This window comes from Eptesicus fuscus, chromosome 13 (genome assembly GCF_027574615.1).
Source record: "Eptesicus fuscus isolate TK198812 chromosome 13, DD_ASM_mEF_20220401, whole genome shotgun sequence".
Taxonomy (NCBI): Eukaryota; Metazoa; Chordata; class Mammalia; order Chiroptera; family Vespertilionidae; genus Eptesicus; species Eptesicus fuscus.
The window spans coordinates 67,062,587-67,088,891 of NC_072485.1; the positions used below are offsets into that span (position 1 = coordinate 67,062,587).

At 39.3% G+C, this 26,305-nt stretch overlaps 2 protein-coding genes across 2 annotated transcripts in view; both read left to right on the forward strand.

The window, feature by feature from the left end:
* Window positions 1-17,323, forward strand: part of NUP160 (nucleoporin 160) — a 41,146-nt gene extending 23,823 nt beyond the window's left edge. Inside the window, exons 21-36 of the mRNA XM_008146716.3 lie at window positions 1,195-1,264; window positions 1,807-1,905; window positions 2,605-2,724; window positions 3,982-4,077; window positions 4,177-4,271; window positions 4,365-4,461; window positions 4,554-4,659; window positions 7,205-7,365; window positions 8,353-8,413; window positions 9,235-9,345; window positions 9,517-9,640; window positions 10,627-10,728; window positions 11,830-11,971; window positions 13,149-13,274; window positions 15,171-15,275; window positions 16,258-17,323. Of these exons, the coding sequence (XP_008144938.2) occupies window positions 1,195-1,264; window positions 1,807-1,905; window positions 2,605-2,724; window positions 3,982-4,077; window positions 4,177-4,271; window positions 4,365-4,461; window positions 4,554-4,659; window positions 7,205-7,365; window positions 8,353-8,413; window positions 9,235-9,345; window positions 9,517-9,640; window positions 10,627-10,728; window positions 11,830-11,971; window positions 13,149-13,274; window positions 15,171-15,275; window positions 16,258-16,347 (1,705 nt within the window). The 3' untranslated portion in view covers window positions 16,348-17,323. The remainder of the gene's footprint in view (window positions 1-1,194; window positions 1,265-1,806; window positions 1,906-2,604; window positions 2,725-3,981; window positions 4,078-4,176; window positions 4,272-4,364; window positions 4,462-4,553; window positions 4,660-7,204; window positions 7,366-8,352; window positions 8,414-9,234; window positions 9,346-9,516; window positions 9,641-10,626; window positions 10,729-11,829; window positions 11,972-13,148; window positions 13,275-15,170; window positions 15,276-16,257) is intronic.
* Window positions 17,324-18,848: 1,525 nt separating this feature from the next.
* The window catches only part of FNBP4 (formin binding protein 4), a 32,036-nt gene continuing 24,579 nt past the window's right edge, over window positions 18,849-26,305 (forward strand). Inside the window, exons 1-5 of the mRNA XM_028153428.2 lie at window positions 18,849-19,099; window positions 20,191-20,283; window positions 23,807-23,943; window positions 24,796-24,982; window positions 26,142-26,289. Coding sequence (XP_028009229.2) covers window positions 18,880-19,099; window positions 20,191-20,283; window positions 23,807-23,943; window positions 24,796-24,982; window positions 26,142-26,289 — 785 coding nt within the window. The 5' untranslated portion in view covers window positions 18,849-18,879. The remainder of the gene's footprint in view (window positions 19,100-20,190; window positions 20,284-23,806; window positions 23,944-24,795; window positions 24,983-26,141; window positions 26,290-26,305) is intronic.

The following is a 26,305-nucleotide window of genomic DNA, read 5'->3' on the forward strand; positions in this document are numbered from 1 at the left end:
AGTCTATCACCCCTCACTCCTAACTGCCCGCCTGCTCACTCCTAATCACCCGCCTGTTCCCCCTCCTTAGCGCTTGGCTCGCAGTTCCTTAGTGCTGTTGTGGAGGCGGGAGAGGCTCCCGCCACCACCACTGCACTTGCCATCCGCCAGCCATGAGCCCGGCTTCTGACTGAGCGGCACTCCCACTGTGAGAGCACACTGACCACCAGGGGACAGCTCCTGCATTGAGCATCTGCCCCCTGGTGGTCAGTGCACATCATAGCAACTGGTCGTTCTGGTGGTTCTGCCATAAAAGTCACTGGGCTTTTATATATAGAGATAGATCAGTTGAAAAGTTTTTTCTGTCTAAATAGTCTAGTGCTTTTATTCTGTCTGTGTAAATGAAGATTTTATTTATATGTAAATATATATTTTTAATCCTTGCCTGAGGATATATTTTTATTGATTCGAGGGGGGGGGTGGGCAAGGAGGGGAAGAGAGAGAGAGAGATCAACATTGATGTGAGAGACAAATAATTGATCAGTTGCCTCCTGTACACACCTGATCTGCAGATCATATCCATATCCTAGGTAAGTACTAGGAATCAAACCCTAAACCATTTTGTTGTATGGGATGATGCTCCAACTAACTGAACCACCTGGTTGGAGCTGTAATGAAGATTTTTAATGAGATTGGATGCTTATTCCCCCAACAAGAGATGATAATACCTACTTTCAGATATGATCCCAATTTTTATTTTATTTTGGTTTGCTTTTTGCTCAGGAGTTAAGCCAGATTTTATTGGTTTGCTTTTTGCTCAGGAGTTAAGCCAGAAATTTTAAACAAATTTCATGCCTAGATCTCTTTTAAAGCATTATACATTCATTTATGAGATATTTATTGAATGGTTCTATATACCAGGCACTATATTAGGTGCTTGTGCAATTTATCAGCTAGAGTTAGAAATGATCACACAAGGTTGAAATACATCCTTTAGCCCATAGTTAATTGAGTTTGGTGACTTTTGTATATAACCTTTTCATTACATTTGTCTAATATTAAAGTTATATGTTTATGTGGAAAGAACATGTGCTCTGCCAACCTCTCTTTACCTTCTTTTTTTAAAATTAAGCCATTTTATGGAGTTTGATTGCCCACAGTGTGTATGTTTAAGTTTGCCCAAAAAAGAAAAAAATCTCCTTAACCAATAACTAGATGGCCTAGCAATCCCAGTTGCCTCTTTCTAGAATGTTTGATGGGAAATTGTCAGTATGTACAATTGCAAGTGAGTACTATTGAATATTTCAGATTTAATTATCTTTGTAAAGAATGGGATTTCTGGAACATTTTTCTTTGTAAATGTTACCTGCATTTTAATTGGGCTGATAATAAGAACCATAATAATTTATACTCCACTGCACCAAAACATACTCCAGATTTTCTCTTCTTGCCTGTTTGACAGTATCATTCCTAACCTAATTTTTTCTAGAATCCTTTTTTTTTTAATTCTCTGTATTAGGTAAAACAAACATACCATTCTCTTCAATAAATCCTTTACTGGGATCTAGTCATTGAACCAGTAAATACCAAAAGTTGGAAAATCGCTAAGATTTAGGAAGATGTGTGTGTTTATGTTATTGGAGTTCTGTTTGCTTTCTTAAAGTATCTAATAGCCTAACCTAAGAATTGGTTTACAGAATTAGATTCTACTCTCCAGAGATATCATGAAATATATGTGTTGATTGACCACATCTTCTCTCGCTCTGTGAATAACTTGGAAATGAGTATTTATTTTCTTAATCAGAAAGCACCTTTTATGCCTTTAAGGATTATATTCATCTGCTACATCCCTGGTGTCAAGTCAATGTTGGTTCCTGTCGATTTATGCTGGGAAGGTGTTACCTGGTTACAGGAGAGGGACAGAAGGTAAAATTGCATTTAAGTGATGAACAAGCTTTAGTGCAAGGAGGACACTTAGTTTCCATCTAACTAGTTTGGAGGAAGTGGGAGGCATAGAGTGCTCTAGATAAGGTGCCAGTGAGGGGCATGATATACCTGTGGAGGATGTTCAGCCTCAGGTACTTTGCAGATTAGTTAGGACGCAAGAAAATATGAATAAGAAAACAGTGCAACCCTCCTGCCCATACAGGTGTTTTTAGGGATGCATTTTTATAAATAAAGTGTATTTCTCAATTACATTGTTTTCATTATATCTTTTTTTGAATCCAGCTGCTTTTCCCAGTATGGTAGTTTACATTTCTATTTTTTCCCCCTGACATCGTACTATCTAAATTTTCAAACATATAAAAAAGTTTAAAGACTTTTATAATAAACAGTCATATATTTACCACTCAAATTCTGCAAATGTTAACATGTTGCTACAGTTGCTTTATTATATATTTATCAGTTATCTTATTTAAAGTTTACTTTTTAATAGCATTTCAGTAAAAGAGTGAGATAAAAGGTATTAAATAATTCATCAGATAGAGTTTACAATGGCAGAAATTATGAATGTAGTCAGTAGCCTTAAATAATTTTGTTTCTTTTTTGGCTTTGTTTAGCAAATGAGTACCTAGAATTGGAACAACCCATTATAAGTCACTTTGTATTCTTTTCTTTTTCCAGGCTCTGGAATGTTTCTGTCAGGCAGCATCTGAAGTGGGCAAAGAGGAATTCTTGGATCGCTTGATCCGGTCGGAGGATGGGGAGATTGTTTCCAATCCCAGGCTACAGTATTATGATAAGGTATCTTATGTCATGGTTTGACTCTTTTTTTACTACCCTGTGTAGAAATTTATTTGAAATATATTACCTTGGTATTGTTAGAGAAAAATAAGATAAAAATGTAATCATTCCCTAAATTTCCAGGTAAAGAGAAAATGAGTTTGCTGAGAGAAATTGAAGAAACATTTTAAATTAAATTTTATAAATGTTTTTAACTTAAATTATATCATTTTATTAGCCCAGTCATCATTAGAATCTTTATTATTTAACATTCGTTTGGCTGATAACTCAAAAGAATTAACTTGCAGTGCTATATTTAACTTTCGTTTATGATTTGGCCCCTGAGTTTTTTCCTACCACTTTCCTCTGGTCACTCAGCTGTAATGATAGTGGCCTTCTTACTGTTCATGCAAGCTGAGCATGTACTCTGTTCCTTTCAGAACTTTTCTGCCTGCCATTGCCTTAGCCTGAAATGCTTTCCACCAAGGTAGTCAACTTTCTCATGCCCTCATTGCATTCAGGTGTCTGCTCATGTGTCACCTCCCTGCCTGTCTATGTGGAATAACCCTTGCGGTCCTGTGCGCTTGCTCCCTCTCCCTTATATGCACACGTGCAGACAGAGGCACCAAGGGGAGTCTCCTGGCCCTGCTTTATTTTTCTTTATAACGTTTAACTGTGCTTGATGCTATATCTTAGATAACCTGTGTGTTATTATCTATTTTCTTAATGTGTTTTTAGAGGGAAGGAGAGGAAGAGAGAAACATTGATCAGCTGCCTCCTTCACACCCCCTACTGGGGATCTAGCCTGCACCCCAGGCATGTGCTCTAACCAGGAATTGAACCAGCGACCTCTCGGTGCATGGGACAATGCCCAACCAACTAAACAACACTGGCCAGGGCTCTTCTGTTTTCTTATAAGGCCATCGTGTTAATTTATTTACTAGTCTTTAAATTTGTCTATGACCCAAACAGTTAGTATGAGAAGTTAGTAATGAAATTATATTTGTTCCTTCATTCAGCAAATACTGAGAGACTACTATATACTAAACACTGAGGATAGAGCTGTGAACAAAAAAGACCAATAGAAAGTTCTACAGCAAGCCTATTATTTAACAGAAGAATTTAAAGGAAAATCTCAAATATTGACCAAATAATCCTCATTTTCTCAGCACCTTTGATTTAATCTTTATATTACCCAGTTATCTAATGGATTTAAAGTCATATTTCAATTTGAAATGCATATTAACTTTAATACAAGTTTCTTCTATTCCTCCTTAGGTTTTGCGCCTACTAGACGTTGTTGGTTTGCCTGAACTCGTTATTCAGTTGGCTACATCAGCAGTAACTGAAGCAGGTGATGACTGGAAGAGTCAGGTAAGAACTAACTATAGTCTAGTTATTTCTCTTGAGATTTGTCATGAATGTGTTGTTTTGATTTCTAATATTCTTTTTCCCCCTGTATTTGATATTTAGGCTACTTTAAGGACATGCATTTTCAAACATCATTTGGATTTGGGTCACAATAGCCAAGCATATGAAGCCTTAACCCAAATTCCCGATTCCAGCAGGTATCAATCTTGCTCTTTTTTAAGAAGGTGGTTTACCAAACCTATTTAACCCACGAAGACAGTTTACCCGTGTCTTCCTTTCTTTCCTTCTAGGCAGTTAGATTGTTTACGGCAGCTGGTGGTGGTTCTTTGTGAACGCTCACAGCTACAGGATCTTGTAGAGTTTCCCTATGTGAATCTGCATAACGAGGTAATTTATGTACCCACTGATGACTGATGACAACTGTATTGGCTGTCATGATGATTACTCACTTTGATGTCTGATTGCTTCCCCTTCCTTAGGTTGTGGGAATAATTGAATCACGTGCCAGAGCTGTGGACCTCATGACTCATAATTACTATGAGCTTCTCTATGCCTTTCACATCTATCGCCACAATTACCGAAAGGGTAAGCACTTGAAGCAGGCAGTCTTCGTTGGAGGCAACCTTATCAGTTTAATCACATTTACAAATATATTATGTTTGACTTATGTAATTTTTATCTTATTTTTAATATTGGATAAGTGTTCTCTACGAGCATTTGGGGAAATTATGCTTAAGGACAAAATTAGCTTCACCTTCTTGAGGATTACCTGTTAGCCTTAAATGTCTCCAATCCTGAGGCATTTCCAGTAAGATGACCTTCTATGTGAATCTTCTAATTTTATACAAAATTTTCCTTAAAGGCACCTTGAATTCTTATGGCTGGTTTTGAGTTCCTGTGCCATTTTTTATGGGCCTTCTCTCTTTCCTTATTTATTTTTGCTGATCCTTTTGAGAGTAAGTTGTAGACATCATGACTCAGTGAATGAAGACTTCAGGTGCATCTCCTAAGGAACATTTTCTTACATAATCTCAATACAATTATTGAATTAAGGAAATATAACAAATTTAATTTTGTGAATTAAATCTAAATGTGGTATTATCATCTGATGTGCTGCTCATATTTAATTGTGCCAGTTGTCACTGATTTTCTTGAATAACACACTCCTTCCATTCTGTAGCTGTCCTCACCCCCAACCTAGGACCACATATTGTACTGCACTGTCGTACCTCTTCAGTCTCCTTTAATCTGAAGCACTTTTTTTAACCTTACTTTGCCTTGGATGACATTGATGTCTTGAAGAGTTTACACCAGTCATTGTTGTAGAATATATCTTAATTTATGTTTGTATGATGACTGATGAAGTCTTTACCAGAACAGCTAAAATGAGATAAGCATTATGGTTCCCCTTTTGAACACCTAACATTTTTATACCATTTTCACTCAGAATTTTTCATTAGATTTTTTGCTGATTTTCATTGGAAAGAATGAATGGAAGTAATTTGTAGACATGTTTTTAATATTCCTAATGGTAAAACATGTTTGCATATTCTTTATTTTCTTGAATCATACAGAAAGGGAAATAATGGTTAAAGATCTCCCATTGTTTGCTTTCATTATAGCAACATCCCTTACATCGGTCTGATTAAGACCAGTATAACTGGATAAATATTCGGATCTTTCTGGAGCAAGACCTGAACATCTGTTGTTCTATCAAAATGTCTCACATATTGCAGGCACTCAAAAATATTTGTTGGAATGAAAAACAGTTTCATTCAAAAACTGAATGTTATTTGGTTACTAGAGTCGCATGCTCTCAGGAAAATAGTCAATATCTTCTTCGACCTTCTAAAGTATTATTAAAAAAAAAATAAGAGTATGTCTTAAACAGACCATCCAAACACTTCTTGATCTCAGAACCCTGGGTTGAGAGAGGTGACAATTTGGCTGAGACTAGCTCTCTAAGCTAGTCTTCTGTCTTGTCTGGGAATGTAGTATCTAAAAGTAAAAAATAACATTTTACATGATGGGGGGGGGGTGGCAATTGTGGTAAAGTACACGTAACATAAAATTTAGTGCCTTAACCATTTTTAACTATTCATGGTATTAAATACATTCACATTACTGTATAACCAATCTCCAAAACTCTTTTCATCCTGCAAAACAGAAACTCTGTACTCATTAAACAACTTCCCATTGATATTTTAATCGTGTTAAAACATAAGTTGTAATTTATTACTTGAAATAATTAACATGCTACTTTTCTAAATAAGAGTTAATTAGCATTAATAAATAATTTTTTATTGTGTTAAAATACCATTTACCATTTTAAAATGTAAGCTCAGTAGTGTTACATACATTCACATTGTTGTGCAACCAATCCCCCAAACTTCTTTCATCTTGCAAAACTGAAACTCTATCCATTAAACAACTCCCCATTGCCCTCTTCCCCTTGGTAATTACCACTATTCTACTTTCTGTTTCTGTACATTTGCCACTGGGATCATACATTTTTTTTTTTTTCAATTGATTTCAGAGATAGAATCATTTATCAGCTGCCTCCTGCACACCCCACACTGGGCATCAAGCCTGCAACCCAGGCATGTACCCTGACCAAGAATCAAACCATGATCTTCTGGTTCATTGGTTGATGCTTGACCACTGAACCACACTGGCCGGGCTCATACAGTATTTTTCTTTTTGTGACAGGCTTATTTCACTTAGTGTATATAATGTCTACAAGGTTCATCCATGGGGTAGCATGTCAGATTTCATTCTTTTTTAAGATTGAATAATATTTCCTTATATGCATATATCACATTTTATTTATTCCTCAATGGACACTTTGATTGCTTCCATCTTTGTCTATGTTCATACTGCTGCTATGAACAAGGTGTACAATATCTCTTCTAAGACCCTTCTTTCAATTTGGGGGAGTATGTACCCAAAAGTGGAATTGCTGGATCATAAGGTAATTATAGTCTTAATTTTTTTAGGAACTGCCATACTGTTTTAAGTTAAACTCAATTATGTTTTAAATTTTAATATTTGATAGGTAAAGCAATTTCTCTCTGTATCTCTAAAGAGACACTTTTGAAATTCTAATGTCTAATTTATTATTGCCTCGTAGCTGGCACAGTGATGTTTGAGTACGGAATGCGTCTTGGCAGAGAGGTTCGAACTCTCCGGGGACTTGAGAAGCAAGGCAACTGTTATTTGGCTGCGATTAATTGTTTACGACTTATTCGTCCAGAATACGCATGGATTGTGCAACCAGCTTCTGGTGCAGTGGTATGAAAACTTTTCATCCTGGAATTCATTTTCACTTACCTGGTCCTTTCAGAACTATGATCTCATTTAAAATTTCTTCTAGGATATTTGTGAACTTAATCTATTTTTGCAGCAATTCAGTTGTTATATATTACTACACCTTCAGTTCCCAAGTTCAGAATCATCAGGAAGAAGTATTGCAGAGCACTTTTGGAGTTAGACCTGACTAACTAAAGGCAAATTAATCTTATGCTGTCCACTTACCCTCTTGCATAAAATCTATGTATATAAAAGCCCAGCGCCTAACGGTGGAACTACCAAAACTACTGGTCAACCAGTCGCTATGAGGCGCACTGACCACCAGTGGGCAGACACTCAATGCAGGAGCTGCCTCCTGGTGGTCAGTGCACTCACACAGTGGGAGCACCACTCGGCTGACCGTGATGAGCAGTGCTCCCACAGCAGGCTGATCCCCACAGGCCACGCCCCCCACCAATACAGTAGAGATCATGATAATGGTTATGTCTACATTATAGAATTGCTAGGGTATTAGAACTGTGACAGTGCCTGGCCTGCAAAAAGTGCTCAATAAATATTTCATTTGTTTTTATTCATTCAACCTACAATTACTGTTTTAAAGGATGTCGATGTATACTTTGACTTTTTTCTGTCATGCTAATGTCATATATACCCAGCTACTTCTATTGTATAGTTCCTACATTTAGTAGGCTGTTCCCCAGAGTTCTACATGGAGAATATAACTGCAACCATGGAAAGTCAAGTGGCTTATACGGAAATCAAATCCATGTCCTTGTAACCAGTCCAATTACATGTTAGAGCTAAGTAAGCCAATCTGGCAAACACTCCATTTCTTTGTCTGATAGTTACAGTACCTTTAAAAGAGGAGCTGTGCTAGTTGAATAATTTATGTTGAGAGAATTTAAGCAGGAAAACTCTGGATTCAAATTAAAATAGTAATTTTTCAGTTAAATAAATTTGTCTTTTCAGTATGATCGCCCTGGTGCATCCCCTAAGAGGAATCATGATGGAGAGTGCACTGCTGCTCCAAGTGAGTCAGGGGTCTCACTGGTACTTTGCTGGACAGTAATTAATTATATTGTTGTGTTATAGTAGTAATATTAGATTGATATATGTTTTAATATACTTCTGCAGTATATATATTTATATTGTAATATACTACATATTACATATGTCTAGTAGTTATAGTGTAAAAATATTGTAAAGTTCCTTTTTATTGTATTTTTATTATTTTATATTTTTGTTGTTAATCCTCACCTGAGAATATTTTACCATTGATTTTTAGAGTGGAATGGAGAGGGAGAAACAGAGAGAGAGAGAAACATCATGTTATTTTAATCTGCTAAAAGTTGGTTGGTTGGTGGCCCTTTCAAAACTTGGTATGGCTGTATGAGAAATGAAAATGCTTTGAAAGTATGTTTTGTTGCTTGTATTTAAATCAGCTTCATAGCAAGCTTTTGTTTTACCAGGCTCCTTTATACTATCATGGAGGCATGATACCTTGCTCAGAGATCCTGGGCTCTAGAGTGAGACACCTGGTTTCAATTCTGCTTCTCATTTTGGGCATGTTCCTTTCTTACTGATAGAAATAGTATTTTACAGTTACAAGGTTTAAATGGAATTACTATATGTAGAATACCTTGTACACACCTCCTCACTGCAGTACTGCTTTGATTTGACTCAACTATTGCTTTATTTTTTAAGTTAGCCTTTATGGAGCCTCCCGTTTTCTCCCTTTGGAAATTAAATGGAAAGTTACTTGATATTTAGTGGAAATTGACAGGTTGGGTTAGTCTCATAGGCACTTCCTTTGTACTTTGAGAATTGAAATTGTTTGTCTTCCGCTGATAGCGAATCGGCAAATTGATATCCTGGACCTGGAAGACCTAGAGAAAGAGTGCTCCTTGGCTCGAGTGCGCCTCGCGCTGGCTCAGCATGAGCCGTCAGCAGTTGCTGTTGCAGGTAGGATGCGTTAGTCTGACGGTACCAGCACATTTGAGGGCCAGGTAGTGTACCTGGCATGTTAGATGGCTATAAAGCTTTTCATTGTTATTCTGAGATACTTGTCAACAGTTCGGGGCTCATTTGCATATACCTCTGGTTGCACTAAGTGGTGCTTTTTCATTTCCATAGGAAGCTCATCAGCAGAGGAGATGGTCACTCTCTTGGTTCAAGCTGGCCTTTTCGACACTGCCATATCACTTTGTCAGACATTTAAGCTTCCCTTAACGCCAGTCTTCGAGGGCCTTGCTTTCAAGTATGTATGACACTGTCTTTTCCTAGTTTTAATTTTCCTAATGCAAAAGTGCTGTTGCTTAGTGTGAAGCAGGGGTCACACAAGCCAGTATCCTATAAGCCAGTGTTTTTGTTTAGTTCACACAAAGGTTGTTTATTTTCTTTTAGTCAATTGTGATTTTTTTTTTAGTTAATTAATTTATAGCTTCTCTTGAGAAGATCTGACGTTCCTGGACCTCATTCCTACAGGACAGTAGATAACCTGGATTAAGAATAGTGGTGTCGCCCTAGTGGTTTGGCTCAGTGGACAGAGCGCCGGCCTGCGGACTGAAGGGTCCCAGGTTCGATTCCGGTGAAGGGCACCAAAAAAAAGAATGGTTGTGTCCATTTTAGCCAAGGTATGCTCTTTTCAGTCCTTCAGGACATCTACTGGTCCCTGGAAGCATTCTTAAAAAGTACTCCTTATTAAAGTTACCTTACACCTAGGTATTGGTCAAGTACTTTGTGAATTGGAAATATCAACTTCCAGAATTTTTCAACATTAATTTTTCTCTTGAAAGTAAATAATCTCTTAAAATTTATTGATGGCATTATGCGTCATTCCGTTTTTGGTTATGAGGAGGGAGAAGAGCTAATACCCCAGTAATGAATTCAGAATAGACTAGAGCTAAAATTGTCATCTTATCTCTAGTTTTTTTGTTTGTTTGTTTATTTTTAATATATTTTATTGATTTTTTACAGAGAGGAAGGGAGAGGGAGAGAAAGCTAGAAACATCGATGAGAGAGAAACATCGATCAGCTGCCTCCTGCACACCCCCTACTGGGGACGTGCCCGCAACCAAGGTACATGCCCTTGACCGGAATCGAACCTGGAACCCCTGAGTCCACAGGCCAACACTCTATCCACTGAGCCAAACCGGTTTCGGCTTATCTCTAGTTTTAGTAACAAAGTAAGGTGGTGCTTTTCAGCAAATTGGTTTATTGTGTGTGGAACCATTTTCATTGCAGATGCATCAAATTGCAGTTTGGAGGAGAGGCAGCACAAGCAGAAGCCTGGACCTGGCTAGCAGCCAATCAGCTCTCTTCAGTCATCACCACAAAGGAGTCCAGGTACAGCCCTAATATTCCTCCGACCCTGCGATGGCTCACCCTCCAGGTACTTCCCTAGGACACCCAATTAGTGTCTGCCTGACTATCTCCGTTTCTCAGAGTTCTTCTCTGACAACTCTAATTCTCAAAACTTTCCTTCCTTGAAATGCATTTACAATTTGTATCATGCAGCATAGCACTTTAGAATTGTAGCATTTTATAGTTTGGACATCTCTTAGCCCCTAAATTAGCACACCAGAATCATTATTAAAATATATTGAACTGGCTGGCAACCTTTCTGTGCATGGGACAACACTCAACTAACTGAGCCACATTGAGCCACAATTACCATTGTGGCTCAGTTAGTTGAGTGTTGAACCATGCACAGAAAGGTTGCCAGCCAGTTCAATTCCCGGTCAGGGCACAGACCCAGGTTACAGATTTGATCCCTGGTCGGGGTGCATACAGGAAGCAACCAATCGATATTTCTCATTCTCTCCCATCCTCTCTCTCTTAAAAAAAAAAGTAAAATACAGATTATGAGATAACACCCTAACCTTCTAAACCAGAACTTGTACATCAAGCATGTCAAACTCGCGGCCCATACACGATTTGTAGTGTTGATCAGGTTTGAAAAAAGTAATCTAAGCCATTTCTCTTATTTTAGGAATTTGGAACAAAGAAATTAAGTGAATTGTATAGTCCAGCAAATATGTGGTTAGTGGGAGAGAAAATATAAGACTTCAAGTCATCTAGTTTCTAGTACTACCCCAAGTCACGTTGACCCTAATATTAAGTGTCAGTTAGCTATATTATTAATTCAGTTGTGAGCTTCCAACGATTTTTTTTTTTAGTTGATTTTAGAGAGGAAGGGAGAGGAAGAAATAGAAACATCCATGATGAGAGGGAATCATTGATTGGTTGCCTTCTGCATATTGGACTGAGCCCCCAACCCAGGCATGTGCCTTGACCAGAATTAAACCTGGGACCCTTCAGTCCACAGGCCACCGCTCTATCCACTGAGCCAAGCCAGACAGGGCCAAAGATTTTTTTCCTTGTAAATACATGGTACTATAAATATCTGTTAAGAATCTGGAACTCATTAGTCTTTCTTTTATCAAGTGCTACAGATGAAGCATGGCGATTGTTATCAACATACCTGGAAAGGTACAAAGTCCAGAATAACTTATACCACCACTGTGTAATCAACAAGCTTTTGTCTCATGGAGTGCCTCTGCCTAATTGGCTTATAAACAGTTATAAGGTAAGTGGTATCTTCACTTGTAGAGAGTAAGAAGCTGATCTTTATCATTCTGAATAACTTCTGAGATAAGTAAAAAGAAATATAAAGGGTAATCATTTATGGAAATACACTGACTTACATACTTTGGGCAGCTTCTCAATCTTAGCTTAAAAAAACACACAAAATAAAACAGTTTAATTTCTATTCCACATGAAGTTCTTCAGGTTAGTGATTAAGTTAATGCTTGTTTGTGTGCTCACTGAACAATGAATGTACTAGTATGTTTAGCACAGTGTGTATATGCATGACACAGTATTTACTATTCACTATTCAAAAAATTAACAGCAGTGGGTGGAGTAGTTTCAAATTACTACAGCAGTCTTTGATTTTTGTCAAAGTTGAATTTTTGGACAGCCTGTTTCAGAATTATTTGGATAGTGGGCTTCTTCAAAATATATATTCCTGGGCCCCATCCCATTTCAGACTTAGAAAATCAACTTTTTTGGAGCTAGGAAGCAGGATCTATATTTTAACAAGCTCCTAATTTAATTTGATGCACTCTTAAGTTTGAGAAGTATTAGATCTGAAATGCCTTGGAAGAATAGGGAAAAAGGATTGTAAAGCTTAAAGTCCGGAAAGTCATTTTTTTAAGTCAGAAAGTAGAGAAGGCAGCTTAGATGGTAAAGGTTGGTTGTGATCCAATCAGGATACAGAAAGCCTAATTAATGTGAGTGGAGCCCTTCCAAACTGAGGCTGTATTCACTTTTCTCACACCCTAAGTTAAACATGAATTTAATTCAGGCTTTTAAAGTTGATGATTCTTTTAACTTCTTTTGCATTTGACATTTGTTTATTTCTGAGAATTAAGGTAAATATATTGTCTTTAGTACTTAGCATTGCTGGGAAGGTTTACTACTGTGGAAACAAGTAGAAAAGAACTAAAATGTGTCTTACATCACAAATCAGGAGAGAAAGGCCACTTAATGGCTAGGGCCTCACTAGGTGCCAGAGGGTAACTGGGCTGTTGGGAATCCAAACCTTAAACCCAAGATAAATAAACCAAGATAAGTAAACCAAGGTGCTCTTTTATTCTTATTGAGAAGTATCAGTGCCAGAGAATTAGACACTCAGCATCCTTTGATCATTGCCTAAGTAGGATAGAAACAGGCAGATGTTTTTAATCACCAACTCTTTACAGAAGGTTGATGCCGCTGAGTTGCTCCGTCTATACTTAAATTATGACCTTTTGGAAGAAGCTGTGGATTTGGTTTCAGAATATGTGGATGCTGTTCTGGGAAAAGGACACCAGTACTTTGGAATTGAGGTAGGTATCCTATATAATAAAAGTCTAATATGCTGAGTGTCTGGTTGACGGTCTGCCATTCAATCAAAGTCTAAATGCTAATGATATGCTAAGGCTGCTCAACCACTCGCTGTGATGTGCACTGACCATCAGGGGGCAGACAGTCTACCAGTCGACCAATTGCTATGACGTGCACTGACTACCAGGGGGCAGACACTCTGACCAGTAGGTTAGCTTGCTGCTGGGGTCCAGCTGATCAGGACTGAGCAAGATGGGCCGGACATGCCCTGGAGCCCTCCTGCTGTTCCTCCCCAGCTGGCCAACCTTCCACATCCCTCCCTGGCCCTGATTGTGCACTGGTGGGGTCCCTTGGCCTGGCCTGTGCCCTCTCACAATCTGGGACCCCTCGGGGGATGTCGGAGAGCCAGTTTCAGCCCGATCCCACAGGCCAGGCTGAGGGACCCCACTGGTGCACAAGTTAGTGCACCGGGCCTCTAGTTCTATATAATAAAAGGCTAATATTCAAATTGACCAAATGATGAAATGACTGGTCGCTATGATGCGCACTGACCACCAGGGGGCAGGTGCTCGACACAGGAGTTGCCCAGGGGTCAGTGCACTCCCATAGGCGGAGCACCACTCAACCAGAAGCTGGGCTCATGGCTGGCGAGCATGGCGGCAGTGGTGGGAGCCTCTCTTGCCTCTGTGGCAACGTTAAGGACCCCTCGGGGATGTCCACCTGCTGGCTTAGGCCTGCAGAGAGCCGGGCCTAAGCCAGCAGACATCCCCCGAGGGGTCCTGGTCTGCAAGAGGGCATAGGCTGGGCTGAGGGACACCTCCCCCCCCCCCCCCCCCCCCCCGCCACCAGTGCACGAATGTCATGCACTGGGCCTCTAGTGTATACATAACATTTCATTTCATTCTGTTATCACACTAAGTAAAATCAGGATCTGAAATAATTAGACTACAGAGTAGTATATTTAATCTTAATTGTTAGTAATTTTACAACTAGTTTTCTCCAAGATTAAGGACTGGCACTCTAAGAGTCTTCTGTTTCCTGTTTATAAAATGGGAATACTTTCATTTTTCTCCATCAAAGGAGTGTGGCTTTAGTTAGTACTTGGAAGAGGGAGATAAATAAGAACTAAATGGCATTTTGTGTGTGAAGACTATGCTGAGTCTCTAACAATGTTTTCTCAATCTTTACAGCAGCCTATAAGGGATTGTTTTAATTAATCCCTTTTTTTTTTAACCCATAAGGAAACAGGCTCAGCTATTAACTTGAAGTTGCCAAAGTTCGCACTGATGGTAAATAGGAGAGCCACGTTTAAAATCCAAGTCTAGTTAATAGCAGAGCCAAGCTCCCAAACTCTCAGGAAAGTATTCAGAACATTCAAAGTTAAGCTTTTCTTTCCAAACCCTTTTTTCCCAGATAATTGGAATCTAAATTTCAGACTGAAAATAGTATCATTCCTTGAAATTTTAGAGAAGTTTTGTTGAGTATGTTTATCCTTAACCCTTTGCACTCGCTTGCTTTTTTCTCGATTCCTTTATTCTAATGCCAACCGTGTCGAGTCACACTCAACATCCGAGTGCAAAAGGTTAATAGGATAAACTTAGGAGCCTTAAGGCTCCTTTAAGATAAGAGATGACATAAATTTAAAAATATATTTAATTTCATTGAGAAAAGGACAAGTTCCCCTATTGAAAAGAGAAAGGGGGTAGGTGGGGTTCCAATTTGTGTGTGTGTGTGTGTGCGCGCGCGCGCGCGCGCACGTGCGCACATTCATGCAATTTCTTATTGTGAAAAAAAACATAAGTAAAACATTGTATGTTATCAAAGCCTGTGAAAGTAACTACCAGAAGAAATGGTCTACTTTTTGATTTTCTTTAAATTATAGATATTTTTTCTTTCAGTTTCCCCTGTCTGCGACGGCTCCAATGGTATGGCTCCCATACTCTTCCATTGATCAGCTTCTCCAAGTATTGGGAGAGAACAGTGCAAACAGTCACAACATTGCAGTGAGTCAGTCCTTTCCTCTCTATGCCCCTGCACTATCTGTTACACCTGACAGCTGGCTCTCCAGTTCTCAAGGAGTTAAGGAGAGGGCAGCGCCATGTATTCCGCTAACATGCTGCCTCAATCCTATATAATAAAAGGCTAATATGCAAATTGACCAAACGGCAGAACGACTGATCGCTGTGATGCACACTGACCACCAGGGGATAGATGCTCAACACAGGAGCTGCCCCCTGGTGGTCCGTGCATTCCCACAGGAGGAGCACCACTCAGCCAGATGCCCTGAACTGGGCTCACAGCTGGCGAGCGCAGCAGCGGTGGCAGGAGCCTCTCCCGCCTCCACGGCAGCGCTAAGGATGTCTGACTGCCAGCTTGGGCCCGCTTCCCAGAGGGCTCCCAGACTGTGAAAGGTTGCAGGCCAAGCTGCACAGATTTCGGGTCCTGGATTGCGAGCCTCTAGTCCAGGGGTCCTCAAACTTTTTAAACGGGGCCAGTTCACTGTCCCTCAGACCGTTGGAGGGCCGGACTATAGTTTAAAAAAAAACTATGAACAAATTCCTATGCACACTGCACATATCTTATTTTGAAGTAAAAAAACAAAATGGCAAAAACACCCACATGTGGCCCGCGGGCCGTAGTTTGAGGACGCCTGCTCTAGTTCATTCATAAAATGACTAGTTAAATCAGTTGTGGCCTCTCTGGTTCTGGGAAGAGAGCTGGCAATGCTTTTAAGATCTTGGTGTGATTTGAATAATTGGAAAATCATTAGGCAAACAGGATTGGAGTATTATATATACTAGTATAACAGAAATCCGGTTTCATCAGTAGAGTCCCAAAGCAGATTCCTATACTGGATAGTGATTAAATGAAGCAGAGTGGCTAACAACTTCATTACGGGAATCTGCTTGTGAAGTCAAAATGACAGCCTCAGTCTTTTATAGTCCTTGACATATTTTGTAATGATTTCCTCCTTTTCTCCAATAGCTGTCGCAGAAAATACTTGACAAATTGGAGGACTACCAACAAAAAGTTGATAAGGCAACACGGGATTTATTATATCGTCGGAACTTGTGATCCAGATGGTCGCTTAGCCTTTGTAACCGCTTGGTGCCTCTTAGGGCTTAAGACTTTACCCTACAGGAACCCTGTACTCCAGGCTAATTTTTATACCTGTAAATGATGTGTACAACAGTCAAGTCTGCATTCTGCGTAAGAGAGTTGGACAGAGGAGTCACAGGACCTGCACTTGCTGGCGGTGCTAACATACAATTTCCGGTTTCATCTTTGGTCTCAAACAGCTGCTTTTGTATATGATTCACAAGCTTTTTTAGAGTTTATATTTTTTTAAACTACCGGAGACATTCTTTATCTGCAAATTAAACCCACCTTCACTTTCCAAACGGGTGATGGTTGTTGGTTTGTTGTAGCTGACCACCAAAAGCAGACACTGCAAATCCTTTCATTCTTCCCTCTCACTTTTTGTATTTCAATGATTATTTTGGTCCAGAACTGACATGTATTTTCTGTATTGCAAACAGAGGCTATGATTTTACGTACTCTTTTCATTATTTATTGTGGAATTTTTGTATGATCTTCAATAAAGTATTAAATAATTTGCCTAGATTAAGCCTAAACAAAGACCAGCTGTCAAAGAAGATAGCTTATTTTGAATCAGGTTCTCAGGCTAAAGTTGAATCAAATCTTAGCTAAGAAAAAATTAGAAATCCATCCTCTATAAAAGTAATAGATTTTCAAAGTAAATTCTATTAACTTCTATGATTTATAATAATCAAGCCGGACTTGATCATACAGTTAGTCTAATCATGTATTGGGCCAAAATATAAACTTTCCTGGTCAGATTCAAAAGTATTCATGCCCACAAACTTGTGGAAAGGGAAAAATAAGATCTTGCATTTTATTCTGTATATTAAAATTATCTTTTAAGGAAACTATCTGTATATATTTGCTTGTATGCCCTTTGACCTTTCTTGAGTTTTTCATAAGCATTTTTTATAATATCAACACCATATTTACATTATATATTTTAAATAACAAATTTCCTTGTGGTATTGTTATTGGTAGATAATTGCGGTATTTGGTTCTTTTTTATTATAACTTTTGTCATGATAAATATGAAGTGTTTAATGCAATTCGTGACTGGGAGAGCCCTTGTCCCCCCAGCATTATAAACCTGTGGCTTCCAACTACAGCAAGAAAACAAAGGTTTCACAAAAGATGTATCCTCTTTTACTGTTTTCATGTGTGACTAATGGATCATAACCCACAGTCTGAAAAATATCAAACCTAGTTATTGCCATTTCTAGAGGACAAGAAGCTTGAGACCGGCACTGTTGAAGAAACCTATCCTTTGTATTGCTGATCAAAGCAGTGGTTGCCATGGTAGCAGTTCATAAGACACTGGCCAGCTTTTCCAGGGACCTCAACAACCAATATGAGGGTTCATCCATAAGTAGGGCATAATGATATCTACCCCACAAGGTTGTGGGAATTAAATGCAATTCTACTTGTAAAGCGCTTAGATGGTACCTGACATATTGTAAGTGTTCGATAAATGTTAGGTATTATTAGTATGCTTAGTAACTGAGCAGCCAGGGGTATAAAAATATATCCCACTGGATTTCTTCTTAAGCTCAATTTAGAAGGGGTAAATGAGTATTAACAGTATAAATAAACGCCAAGTGCTGGGGAGGGCTCAACATTGAGATAAAAGGTTCAGAGGTAATGCCTGCACGGGTCTTGAGGAATTAAAAATAAAAATAAAAAAATTCGCCATGTGATGCAGTAGTTATTCCAGATAATGTGAAGGACTTAAGGTGAGACAGGTGATGTTCCTAGTGGCTGACTCCAGAAAAGGGGTGGGGACCGGGGGTTAGAAAAGGAGAGTGCAAAGGATACATCAAGCAGGTTAACGCTACCAGTGGGCCAGATTGGGAAGGCTCTTGTATCTCACCGCAACAACTTAGGCTTTTACCTCGAATGTATAATTTCTAGTGGTCCCCCCCAATTGATAAGCAACACTACATCATCGTTATGCCCTAAGGAAAAAAATTTATAAAAGACCACTACTCTATTTACTGTTCAATGCTATACCCAAAGCAAGCCACAATAATCAGAGAAAAACTTGGGAAAGACCTGGAAAACAGCCCACCTTCCTAAAGGACAAATGATAACGAACAGTAGGCAGAAAACAGGCACAACATGGAAGACAAGAGGGTAAAGAAAAGACTCCGCAAAAGACGCATGGGTGGGGCCAGAGGTGCTGGGGAAATAATTCTAAACTCAGGCCCTTCCGTACAATTGGCTTGACGCTCAGTCATTTTTCCTTTTTCCATTGGCTATAGGACCCTTCAATAGGCCAAAATAGCCAATAGCGTAGCTCTGTGAATAAAGCCCGCCCTCTCTCCTGGGGGGAGGAGCCAGAAGAATGTACTGGGCTCAAGGCGCTTGCGCAACGCGCGCTCCGCCGTTGAAAGCGTACCCTCGCAAGAGGCGGTGTCGCGAGGCATGAATATTGATTACGCAGCGCCGCGCCGAGCACCGCCCTTCTCGGCTTCCTGACGCTCGCAGCTCGCGCTTGGGCTCGCGATGGGGAAGAAGTCCCGGGTGGTACCCGGCCGAAGGCCTATCCTGCAGCTCTCTCCGCCGGGTCCCCGGAGCAGCACGCCAGGCCGGGACCCGGAGCCGGAACCCGACACCGAGCCGGACTCGACGGCGGCGACGCCTAGCCAGCCAGCCCCGGCGGCGCCGACGACAACGACGACCGCGGTGACTGCCGCCGCGGCCCCGGAAGACTCGCCTTCAGAAGGTGAGGGTGCGCGAGGGGCCCCGGCCCCTAGGTGGGGCATCCGAAACTCGAGTTCGGGGCTTGCGGCCTAGTCCCTCGGGAAGGACCCTAGGAGGAAAAGAAACCGGGAGGGCGGCGTGCGCATCCGAGGCCTGCGCGTGGGGCCTGCGGGGAGGGCGGCTGTGGGCCCCAAGACGACCGCAGGGACGCAGAGCCGCGCGCGGGGATCCCAGAGGCGCCATCTCTGCTGCAGAGGTCGGCGCGGCACCCTGAACCTCGTCAACGTCCGCCCTGTGCTTGGGTAACTTACGGGGTAGATGTGAGAGGATGAATTTCCGCGTCCAAGGCTTGGTGACCGGGAACCTGGCCTTTTCTTCACGTCATCTGCTCTTCCCTTCGTTTTTGTTGAACCCGAGACTCATTAGAAGTGAGCAAGCCCTTTTTATTACGTCAGCCAAAGCTTCGGTAACCCCCAAATGGGCAGGTATCCCCACCCAAAAATTTCTGAAGTGAGGCTTTTGGGTATCCCAAGTATTTGTGTGTTTCTCCCGGGACTGGTATTTGTCTGACCACTACGCTGTACACCTGAAACTACTACAAAATAATATGGAATGCAGCCTAATATTTTTTAAAAAAGAAATTTTATTTAAAAAAGAGTAATTCGATAACTCTAATCCAGGGATCAGACCGACTCCGGAGAAGTTGCGATCGTTTCAGATGTTTTAAAAAAACACACGCTGGGTAGCTCGTGCGAAAGAAAGCGCCATGGCTGTGCTTGTTGTAAAGGCTTTGTGATAGCCGAGAGAACATTTAGAGAGAGAGAGAGAGCGTTTAATTATTTCAGGTGTAATTTTTATTCATAATGTTCAGATTTTTTTTTATTTTTTTATAATGTTCAGATTCTTAATGTTGAAGCCACGAGACAGAAGATTCTAGCTGTGTTCGTTTATTATCTCCCAAATTATTTGGGTCAGTGATGGATTGTACACTATTTTTAAAAAGCTGAAATCTGGACTTGAAAGGTCAAATCAAAGATTGGTTTTGTCACCTGTAGTGTTTTCTCTGGTCCATCGAATGACTGTAGTTTTCTTTTGTTCGTTTTCCAAATCCAGATGAACAGGAAGTGGTGGTGGAGGTTCCCAGAGTTGTTCAGAATCCTCCAAAACCAGTCATGACCACCAGACTCACAGCCGTTAAAGCAACAGGTAGAGATTTTTTTTTTTTTACATCTTTTCTATAATATATTTCATAAGGATCAGATTGGGTTTGTTTATAGGGTGTTTTGTTGACAGCTTCGGTGTTGGCTAATTTATATTTCTCCAAAAAAAATGGGAATTTTAAATCTATTTGTGATAGTTTGTTAGTATATGTACACTTCAACCAATGTAAAATTTGTTGCTGTTTAATCTGTACCCAAAATATACTACTTTTTCTTCTGCTGCCATTTTGTAATGAGTTTTCTGGCTTCCCCACCTGGCTTTAGAGAACACCATCAGTTTCTATTTCTTTTCTAACACATTGCTTTGATTAGTACCTACCAAATGTTTGTGGAGCTGAAATTGAATTAAGGAATATTTGCAGCAGTGGTTTTGTAGACAAATTTGAGTTCAAATCTTCACTTCAGCATTCATTCTGAGAAATCAGGACCTCATTCACCTGTAAAATGGATCTTGAGCTCTATGTTATTTTGATGATTACATTGAAAAATTTATATACAGTTTTGACACAAGGAAGTATAAAAAATGTTAGTTTTATATAAGTAGATCAAAAGATTAAAAGTTTTGATACTAAATATTCTATAATTGGTAATAATTTTATCCTTCTAAGTGTGGTGTACTTTTGTACTATATGACACTTGAAATCCTGAAATAATAGATGCTTGTTCCCTCCTCCTGCCATTTGTCACTTAAAAAAAGAAGAAGAAAACCCTATGTGGGTTAGAAAAGCTAAAACTTGGTTCTGAGAGAAATTTCCAAACTAGAAAATACCATTTTGTATTTGTGAAGTACATATGTTATTTAAGTCTAAGAATCATGTAAGATCGAATTTCAGTGTTTCTAGGAGAAATTTCCTTGATTGCTATGTCAGCACTTCAGGCCTTTATATGCCTTATGAACAGAAATGTTTTCATTTTGTCCAACACCATCCTACAAGGTAATAATATATCCGTTTATTCAGTTCTTAAAGTTCTTAACATACCAGTTGGTTTAAATTATAGGAAAAAGTTTGTCCAACAAAAAACAAAGGAAGCCCCCTAGCGTGTTTGGCGCAGTGGATAGGGTGTCCACACCCCAGAATTGAAGGGTGCTGGACAAGGGCACATACCTCTGTTGCAGGCTCATTCCCGGCATCCCTGTCTGGGGTCATGCAGAGGCAACCAGTCAAGGTGTCTCTCTCATACCAATGTTTCTCTTCCCCCTAATAGGTAAAATATCCTCAGGTGAGGATTAGCAACAACCACAAAATGAGGGTCAGAGGTCTCTGGACTCCCTGAAATTGCACACTCAAATGTGTGTTCCTGGGAGGAGGTCTATAGCTTTTATCATCTTGATTATTAATAATTTCTGTGACTACGAGGGTTAAAAACAACTCTTCAGCAATGTGATGAGAAAATTATAATAAAGTTACTAAAAGTATAATGCACAGTTACTGTTTGAAGCTTATCAAGAAAATAAATATAATCTAAGAAATTACTGCCTGATATAGTTAGTTGATTTGTATAGTGTGACACCATACATTAAAGGTAAGCATATTATCCTTCTCAAAAAAATGCTGCTAAGGACTATGGCTCCAAAGAATAGCCTTGCTTCCTCTAGTTTCAAGTAGCAAAAACATCCCAGTAGTAGTCTAGGACATGGTCCTGTGACTTATTTTTCTAAGATTAATAATTTTGCAGAATATTGTGAACATTTTTTCAGTGTTCTAAATTTATTCCTGTTCTTATCAATGTATGGATTAAATTTTCAGAAATGTAATTAGAATTTACATACATTTTATTATTTGCTTTTATCTTTTTATTTTGTTAACATTACTTTTTGTCCCCTTAGCACTGTTCCATGTAATACTATAATGATCTGATTAATCATAAAATAATATTGCATCTAGTACTGTGCTGTAGTTTGATTTGCTAGTCCCCTATTTGAGAACATTTGAGTTGTTCACAGCTTTTAGAAAACTTTGTGCAAAAAAATTTTTTTAATTCTTTCTTGGGGTTATATCCTCAAAGATGAGAATAAAAGAAACTTAAAGTAGTAGCTCTTGGTACATGTTACCAGATTGTTCTTAAAATATATTGAATCAATTTAATGTATGGTGTCTCTAACAATATTAAGTATGCCTCTTCCCCCAAATACCAAGTTTAATAATTTTCATTTACTTTGCTATTTAATAATAATTATATTATTAGGAGCTTAGAAGAGGTTTGATGTATATGCTATGGAATGTTCTTAGGTGAAGAAAAAAGGAATATAGTGGAGCTTTGGTGAAACCTATTGCCTATGAGACACATTCATTCCAAGCTTGGGGAATTTCGTAATTAAAATTCCACACAACTCACCTGGCTTGGAACCTTTTACCAAAGAGTATATGTAGCATTTAGGACAGTGACGGGGGTGATTAGATCTATGATTGTTTCTAAACTAAGAAGTGTTTTTATGTAAAAATTTTCCATCTTCCTCCTTCCCTCAAATCATCAGCGCTGAATGCTAAAGGGCAGAATTTGTCCATACAGAAATGTCTACTTTTGTAGCTGAACCCTTACAAGACCATTACATACTCTTGTTCAGAAAATTGCCTGGCGTGCCCCAAAACCATGAAAAATGAAATACTTGGTAACACTGTCAAATGTCTCCTTCACATTATTCTAAGCAGTTTAAAGTAGTATTTTGGAAATTAATGTTTAGTGTAAGAACTTACCTATGTACTAAAACAAGATTTATGTGATTAAAGCATTGAATATGAACTCTTCTTGTATGATAAATGAAACAATTTGTGTTTACTTTTATCTGAACCCATAAATTCATTTATGAAATAATTACGACAAAGAAATCTCATAAGTGCACAAATTACCGGCCTTAATTATTTACACATTCTGTAGTCTAGTTGTTACACTCAAGCTCACTTTGGCACAGAGTTCTTACCTACTTTTGCCCACCCCTGTATGTGCTCACTTAATTTGTGACATTAAAGTAGTCACAGGTGATACAAAGGATATAGCATCGCAGCATTTCAGGGGCCGTATCTGGACTTGAGTTTGAGGAAGACATTGATAATTGGTGCTAGTGGTGTTGTTTGTTTTTTGTTTTGGGTCTAGCGTTTTGAGTTCTGTTTTGTTTGAAAAAATAATTGGAAAAGAATTTTGTTTTTAGTTTTGAAAATTTCTCTGTTTCATCTACTAAATCCTAATTGGTTTACTTGTTTGAGATGGATACATAAAAATCAGGATATACTGTATGCTGTTTTGACAGAGTATAAAGTTGAATGCTTGAGCATGTATTTTGAGTAGGGTGTCAAGTAGCTATGCAGATTGATTTTCTTAGCTCTAAATGCATAATGTAATTTCTACCTCTCAGGTAGTTCATTGATGGTTTATTTTAATTAAGGTTTGTTCTAATCTGTAAGTAAACTAAATGTAAACTGTTTAAAGAACCATGTTATATTTTTCCTTGGACGCTACCTAGGACATATTAGCATTGTTATTACTAAAGTTCTTTACCTCTTTGTTTCTAGGAGGTTTATGCTTACTTGGTGCGTATGCTGATAGTGATGATGAAGAGAATGATGTTTTGGAAAAACCAGCACAGTCTAAAGAAGCGAATGGAAACCAGTCAACTGATATTGATAGTACATTGGCCAACTTCCTAGCGGTTAGTGGTGTTTTTGCTTGGGTTTTTAAGTTATTGGAGCCACTTTGGGACTTAGATCTCACTGGTTAGCGTACTTGTCAATCTGTGTCTCCCTCTCTCTTCTCCCCTTTTTTTTTTTTTTTTAAATATATTTTATTGATTTTTTACAGAGAGGAAGAGAGAGGGATAGATAGTTAGAAACATCGATGAGAGAGAAACATCGATCAGCTGCCTCTTGCACACCCCCTACTGGGGATGTGCCCGCAACCAAGGTACATGCCCTTGACCGGAATCGAACCTGGGACCCTTGAGTCCGCAGGCCGACGCTCTATCCACTGAGCCAAACCGGTTTTGGCTCTTCTCCCCTTTTATCTGTCTTCCTTAGTCTCTCCCCTTAGTCCCTCTTCATATTATCTTATTTTTTATTTTTTTAATCCTTACCTGAGGATATTTTTCCATTGATTTTTAGAGAGAGTGTAAGAAAGAGGGAAAGAGAGAGAGAAACATTGATATGAGAGAAACACATCGATTGGTTGCCTCTTGCAGTGCCCCTACCAGGGCCTGGACCAGGAGGAGCCTGCAACCTAGGAATCAAACCCTTGACCAGAATCAAACCTAGGACCCTTTGGTCCACAGGCCGATGCTCTATCCACTGAGCCAAACTGGCTAGGGCTCTTCATATTATCTTTTGTTAATGTTGAAAAAGAAAAGAAAAGTGGGTAATAGAAAGGTTTGGGGAAATTGTTTAATTAGAATATGGGAATTTTGATTTGAGAAGCTAAGAACTGAGCATGTAGGATTTTTTTTAAAAGGTGATTGTCATTTTCTGGTTTTGATGTGATGAATGCATTTGTTGCTATTTTCTTTCTAAAGGAGATTGATGCAATAACAGCTCCTCAGCCTGCTGCTCCTACAGGAGCTTCTGCTCCACCTCCAACTCCACCTCGCCCAGAGCCAAAGGAATCAGCAGCATCTGCCCTTTCTTCCACTGCTTCAAATGGAACAGACTCAACCCAGACATCAGGGTGGCAGTATGACACTCAGTGTTCACTGGCAGGAGGTAAGCTTGATCCTTTTTATTTTATTTATTTATTAATATATCTTTATTGATTTTTCAAAGAGGAAGAGGGAAAGAGAAGCATCAATGATGAGAAAGAATCATTGATTGGCTGCCTTCTGCACACCCCCTATTGGGGATCAAGCCCGCAACCCAGGCATGTGCCATTGACCAGAATCGAACCTGGGACCCTTCAGTTTGCAGGCTGACGCTCTGCCCACTGAGCCAATCTGGCTAGGGCTGATTTTATTTTATTAATATATTTTACTTTTGAGAGTATGTTTATTAAAACTAAGGATAGTGGAACAAGGACGGGCTTAGGGAGGGCACACCAATCCTTTGATTTTTAAAGAAGTCTAAAGTGTAGTCCTTAAAGGTGTTCTGGGCAGTGAGATTCCCAAAGATGAACACCCATGTGCTTTAGCCCCAGACTGTAGGATTCTGCTTTTTAAATGCAGTATTTTGAAAAATAAGTAGAATAGGGTAGTTAACCCTGAGAATTACTAGGATACATTTTTTTATTTTTTGAAAGATAATTGCTTGCCCCCTTTTTTAAAAATACATATTTTTATTGATTGCAATGAAGAAGGGAGAGGGAGAAAGAGATAGAAACATGTGCCTTGACCGAAATCAAACCTGGGATCCTTCAGTCCGCTCTATCCACCGAGCCAAACCAGCTAGGGCAATTGCTTGCCCTTTTAACCAATAGCAGATTTTGCCAAGTGAATGATTGAAGCCATTATTTTAAAAAGTCTTTTGGGGTTCAAAATATGTTTTTGCACTATCAAACTGCTTTTTTAAAACATTTGTGCCAAGATGATATGGGGTGTGGGGAGTTGCCTCCTGGGAGACATTTGACAATGTCTAGAGACAGTTTTAGTTATCACAACAGGAGGTGGGGGGTGTTACTGCATCTAGTGGGTAGAGGCCAGGGTGCTGCTAAACACTACATAGGACTGCCCCCCCCCCCCATACACACACACACACACACACACACACACACACACACACACACACATCCACCAACAGAGAACTATCCTGTCCCAGTGCTCAGATTGAGAAATCCTGTGTTAAATTGTTAGGACTTTAGAAATGACTTGGATTGTAAATCCAAATTGTGGAGTAATTTGTGCTTCTTAAAATTTGTTTTATTTTCTTATAGTTGAGATTGAGATGGGAGATTGGCAAGAAGTCTGGGATGAGAACACAGGATGCTATTATTATTGGAATACACAAACAAATGAAGTGACATGGGAATTACCCCAGTACCTTGCCACCCAGGTACAGGGATTACAACATTACCAACCCAGGTAGGAATACCTTGAA